Source organism: Cucurbita pepo, chromosome 7 (genome assembly GCF_057944985.1).
Source record: "Cucurbita pepo subsp. pepo isolate OVF chromosome 7, ASM5794498v1, whole genome shotgun sequence".
NCBI classification, from domain to species: domain Eukaryota; kingdom Viridiplantae; phylum Streptophyta; class Magnoliopsida; order Cucurbitales; family Cucurbitaceae; genus Cucurbita; species Cucurbita pepo.
This window is the reverse complement of record NC_141804.1, coordinates 4,016,498-4,022,487: the sequence shown is the minus strand read 5'-3', so window position 1 is coordinate 4,022,487 and position 5,990 is coordinate 4,016,498. Positions and strand designations below refer to the sequence as shown.

General features: G+C 34.2%; 1 protein-coding gene across 2 annotated transcripts; it reads left to right on the top strand.

Annotated features, from left to right (window-relative positions):
- The first annotated feature begins 234 nt into the window (after positions 1 to 234).
- On the top strand, positions 235 to 3,448 carry LOC111799006 (uncharacterized). Of its 2 annotated transcripts, none has more exons than XM_087125106.1 (4): positions 235 to 722; positions 1,775 to 2,425; positions 2,498 to 2,786; positions 2,885 to 3,448. In XM_087125106.1, the coding sequence occupies exons 1-4, from the start codon at positions 249 to 251 to the stop codon at positions 2,917 to 2,919; spliced, it is 1,449 nt and encodes a 482-aa protein (XP_086981232.1). In that variant the 5' UTR covers positions 235 to 248; the 3' UTR covers positions 2,920 to 3,448. The 2 variants fall into 2 exon arrangements, with proteins under 2 accessions (XP_086981232.1, XP_023538149.2); XM_023682381.2 differs by having other exon boundaries at positions 235 to 731; positions 1,817 to 2,425.
- Positions 3,449 to 5,990: the final 2,542 nt, after the last annotated feature.

The window sequence follows — 5,990 nt, the reverse complement described above, 5'->3', positions numbered from 1 at the left end:
ATAATGGATACACGTTTCTTATTCATGTTAAAAATGGAAATTTTGCCTTATTCTTTCATAGACGCAATCAACAGGAGAGAAGAGCCAAGAAGTTTCGCCAATTATGTCAGTCAACCAAAACAAAAAAAAGTCTCCAATTGGGTTCTTCCCACGAATCTTCCTCGTAGAAATCAAATTAATTGTGACGCTATAAATCATTTAGGTGTGCTGGTTTCAGCAAACGTTTTCATAAGTTATTATTACACATCATGGAGCTCTTCAGCAAAACCAAGGCCATCAAACTCCGAGCCCACAACGACAAGTACCTAGCCTCCGACGACGACAAACAAACCATCCGCCAGAGCCGCACCCGTGCATCCCGTAAGACCATATGGGTGGTCGAGCCAGTGGAGCAGAATCCTAAAGCCATCCGCTTGAGAAACTGCCACGGGCGTTACCTGAGCGCGTCGGACCTACCATTCCTACTGGGAGTGACCGGGAACAGGGTAATCCAGGATCCGCCGGATAAATCCTCGGACTGGATGGTGCAGTGGGAGCCGGTGCGGGAAGGGTTCCAGGTGAAGCTGCGGAGTTGGTGTGGGACGTTTTTGCGGGCGAATGGAGGAACGCCGCCGTGGAGAAACTCGGTGACTCACGATGAGCCGCACAGCTCCACCACCGGTAAGTGGATTTTGTGGGACATTGAGGCCGTGAATTTGGAGCCCGGGACGGCGTTGGCTGATGTGGCCGAGGTAAGTCTTCTAAGAAACAACTAAATAAATAAATAAATAAATAATTGATATTTGAGAGTGACATGTAACAAAAACTAGGTCCTTCAGTTTGACGGAGCCAGCTGGATATGTTGACAATTTTACACCTCGGAAATCTAAATTCAAATTTATTTCCACGTCAATAAATATAATAAAAACAAAAACAATTGCCCTTGAAAATGAAAAAAGAAAATACCATTTAATGCTCTTCTAAAAACATTTTCAAACCATATCCAAGGAGATGTCTTATGGGAGAAGTCTTTCACCTACCTATTTTTTCATTTATTTTTTATTTGTGAAAATAATTTTTTTTAATTAAATAATATTTTAAAATTCCCATTTATCCGTATAATTTTTTTATTAAAAATGGTTAAAAAAATTTCTAATAAATTCTATATAGAAAAAATGTTTTACCAATAAAAATTTTAAAAAATTAAATTTTAATATTAAACCTTTAATAATTAAAAAATCTACGTGGTCTGTTATATAAAAATAAATTTGTTATGGGTTGAAAATACATTTATATTAAGTCCAGAATGAATTATATCATGGTACCATGATATTCCTTTCCTATTTGAGGCGTGGGGCTGAACATCTCTGCTAATACCCAAAGCATACTCATGTTGAAATTTTGAATTGATTATTTTGGCGATACAAATAACTTAAATAGAGTTCATAATCTAACCAAACCTGATTCAAAATTAGATTTTTTTTTTCATTATTAAAATATGACACTGAAAATTAGATTTTTTTTTTTCATTATTAAAATATGACACGGTTAGATTGTAACTCTATTTTCAAGTTGGTTTAGTTGACCTACAAAATAATAAATAAATAAAGTATATTTTCATTCATATATATATATATATATAAAAAACATACGTCACCTAGTCGAATGATATCTCCGCTGTTTCCACCTTCGTTCCAACCCACACAAAGGGAATCTTCTTCAGCTTCCTTCCACTGTAAAGCAGAAAACGCCATTGTTGCTTTTTCAGACCCATAAAATCGTGAATCCGTCTTAGAATATTTCTTATCAAACCTCACAGTTTCAAATTCTTCTACAGAATCGCATCTCCTCCACTGAGTTCAATTCCAACATGGATTTCTTCCGCAACGCCAAGGTCGTCCGCCTCCGGAGCCATAACAAGAAGTATTTGTTCGCCGACGAAGACGAGGAGTCTGTTACTCAGAGTAGGAACGGATCGTCGGAGAATGCGAGATGGAGTGTTGAGTTTGTTAAGTATTCCGATTCTATAATCCGCCTCAAGAGCTGCTACGGCAAGTACTTGATGGCCTCGAATCAGCCGTTCTTGCTCGGAATGACCGGCTTGAAGGTTCTTCAGACTCGTCCGGAGAGGTTGAACTCCTCGCTTGAGTGGGAGCCGATCAAGGAACGCTCGCTTGTGAAACTTAAAACGCGGTACGGTAATTTCTTGAGAGGCAACGGCGGTGTTCCGCCGTGGCGGAACTCCGTCACTCACGATGTGCCGCATCGTACCGCTACACAGGAGTGGATTCTATGGGATGTTGATGTTGTCGAAATCGAGATTCAATCTTCTGTTCACAAAACCCTAGCTCATCCCGAACCCGAACCCGACCCGGACTCTTCTCTTGAATTGAGTTCAACATCATCTTCGGTTTCATTTGAATCTGCAAATCCTTCAAGATCTGAGGTATTTTACTAATCTATTCCCCCAAATTCATTTCGATTAACACTAATTCCAATTTTCCCCCAAAATTTTCAGTCGAAGAACTCTGGAGCGTTGAACTCACCACCTAAATCGGAAGGGAGGAGGATATTTTACCAGATTGCTGATGATGAGGGGGAGGATGAAGATTCAGAGAGGCATTCTTTGAATTTCAATGGAAAAGGAGTGGAGGAATTGAGCCGTAAATTAGAGGAAGTGACTGGAATCGAAGACGTAATTGTTTGTACTCGTAGTCCACTGAATGGGAAGCTTTATCCTCTTCGATTGCAGCTTCCTCCCAACAACACAACTTTGAAAGTTGTTCTGGTTTCGAAATCTTCAAAACGTAAGAATCATTCAACCCTTTGAAACTCCTTGATTTAGATTAGAACAATAACTAAATGGCTGTGGTTTGATGTTATATTTTCATTGAATCTGTAACAGTGGGAATTGAGTTTGAGAAGGAAGGTTTGATATAAAGAACAGAGAGTGATTGATCTGGAAACAGGGGCGAGGCCGGAGAAGAACACAAACAAGAACACAGAGATTCTAGTTAGTATTGGATTACTGTTTTGGGGTTTTAATTTACAGTATTGTGATTGTAAATATGATGTGTTAGAAGCAGCCATTGAATTCGAAATCTAAATTCAAGCAGAAAAGAACTCTGTTCTTCCACAGATGATGAAGGCGTCCGCTGCAGAAATGAAGCTGATTAAGAACATGAACGAGCAGCACGCGCAAGGGCTGTGCGCCACAACGCTGCTGATTTCGGTAAGATCGTCGGCAGTGATTTTAAACGTGTTTGAAAACCGTTCGAAATTCAAATAATTATAATTAATAATTAAAAGGGAGTGGGAAAACGATAAGAAATTTGTAGAAGAGATTGTTTGACAAGTAATTGTCTTTTATTAGTTCCGGGCAATTACTTCTAATGATTTAATTAAATTTGTTAATTTGAGATAGTTTTCATTAAGTCAAATTATTCAATTAAATAATAATTTATTTTTTATTCTTTAATTAAATAATAATAAATCTAGAATAATATATAATATCTATAAACTTTTATTCAAATCCTATTTAAATTTAAGTCATATTTAAATATTAGAATAGGGTTGAGTTGGATTGTATTAGCATTTCGAGTAGGGTTGGGTTCATTTTGCATAATCCGAATTGAATCGGTTCGGTTTCGGGTTTGTGGGACAAAACTCTCGGGTCGACCTGAGCGGCCCGATCCAAATAAAAATATATAAACTATATTAAGAATCTTTTATTATTAATGGGTTTGCGAGAGTGGTACTTTGGCCGGTCTAGCAAGACCGTTCGACTCCAGTCTATTACATATATTTTTTTTTATTAATTTCTTTTATTTATTTTCTATTTGTTGCAACATTATTATATCTCAATTTATATATATATATATATATATATATATATATATATATATATATATATATATTTTTGTTGTTTATTTAATTTCATTATCTATCTTTGTATTTTTGTTACTTCAACCCATTCTAAAAAAATATAGATATTTAGTTTTAGGACTATCTTTCTATTTTTGTTACTTTAACCAATTCTAAAAAGATATTGATATTTAATTTTATGACAATGTTGAATTATGTTAATATGATAGAATTTTCGCTCATTGTTTTTTTTAGTGAATTTGATTTTTTTTTTGTGTGAATAATTATACATTTATTTGTGTTTGTTTGAGAACTTTTAACCTATTTTATCTGATATTATATCTGAATAATTATAAAGTGTGGATTAATAAAACTTAAAAAAAAATTGACAACCCGACCTGAAAATAGAGGGTTGGGTTGTGAAATTTTTTTGGGTTGGTTGGGTTACCCATCTAACCAACCCGAACTTGGGTTGGGTCAAAAAAATCTCTCAACCCAACCCGGACCATGTACACCCTTATATTAGATGATGTTAAAATTCTAATTACTTTCTATAATTTTTTTTTATAGGGAAGATTGTAATAGAGTATGAAGGTATAGCTTATATACGTTATTATGTTACCTTCATATAGGAAGTAGTGAATTATATCTAGTGAAATTATGTTTTCATCGACTACAAAAGTCATTTAACAATGCATATAAATCCTTATATATTGCAAAATAAATGTTGTTAGGTGTTAAATCACAGATCTAGAGAATCGTTGTGACTCGAGGCTAGTGGACGTGATATTTGGGCAGAAAAGAGGTACGTGAATGAAGTGATGCATATCCATAATTCAATCATTCTCTATAGGTATGGATCTCTTAATAAATTAATGTTAATTCTTTAAATTTGATAATTACATCCTTATAATATTGCAAAATACACCCTTCAACAATTCTTGATAATTAAGATTAACTTATTTATTTATTTATTTTCTTAAATTGAGATTACAACTCCACATGGATCTAGAACGCTAGATCTTTTTAAATTTTATGGAATATATTTGTCAAAGTATTTTCTTATTTTAATTATAATGTTTGGTTTGGAAGAAAAGTTTTGAAATTTTCAACTTTTTTTGTCATTATTAATTTAATATACATATATAATATTATATGTTATCACGAAAAGAGATAAATTTAAGGGAAAAATTATGAGGTTATAAGTAAGAGAGACAGCATCTGATATGAACCAAGAGACATCAATCGTATGTACTTCAATGAAGATATGAAGAAAAGGTTGTCAAAATTATCAAAAGATGTTTCAATTCATGCCACAATAAAGAAGAATGAAGTTTGATTGTTATAAATTTTGGGTGGGTTACAATTTAGAGTAGTTTCGAGTTATTGTATTTTAAGATTTTTTTATTACATCTGCATAATGACTAATTATGGCCATAAAGTATGAATGTTACCACTGTTGGAATGCCTTTATTTCATTTTTGAAGCTATGTAAAGCCATGTATGTTGTATTTGTAAGCAGACTTGGAAAATAGAGTAAAAGAAGCATTTGTGCTTTTCTTTAGCCAATGGTTAAGTTTCTTTGCAATTCTATGTAGTTTAGGTTGCATGTAGAATCATTATGTAGAATCATTCAAGCTCGACATGATCAATCTTGCTTGTGGAGTGATTCGAATCTCAATCAAGTGTTCTTGCCTTGAGATATTTGATCAACAAGAATCATTCAAGCTAGATATGATGGATTTTGCTTATGGAGTGATTCGAATCTCAAATAATGTTCTTGTTTTGAGATATTCGATGAATCTTACTCTCCTTATAGTGATTTCCTGATATCAGTATCTCATCCTATTCTTTTTGTGATATTATCTCGTCCTTATCTCAAAGTGTACGTAATAAGTCCATTATAGAGATTATTATTCTTGTTCTTATCACTTTATGACTTTATCTAAAAGTTGATAATATCATTCCATTGAAGTGGTTATTCTCATTCTTATATGTGAGATCTCACATCGATTCGAGAGGGGAATGAATGTCATCAAGAATGCTGGGACTCAAAGGAGGGTAAATTGTGAAATCCCACGTTAGTTGGAGAGGAGAACGAAACATTCTCTATACGGGTGTGTAAACATCTACTTAGCAAATGGGTT

What these genes read in the sequence shown, in the direction of transcription:
- LOC111799006 (XM_087125106.1), top strand. Translation starts at nt 249, where the DNA reads ATGGAGCTCTTCAGCAAAACCAAGGCCATCAAACTCCGAGCCCACAAC. An exon ending in CCGGGACGGCGTTGGCTGAT is followed by an intron (nt 723 to 1,774) that starts GTGGCCGAGGTA and finishes AATCCGTCTTAG; the next exon opens with AATATTTCTTATCAAACCTC. An exon ending in CAAATCCTTCAAGATCTGAG is followed by an intron (nt 2,426 to 2,497) that starts GTATTTTACTAA and finishes CAAAATTTTCAG; the next exon opens with TCGAAGAACTCTGGAGCGTT.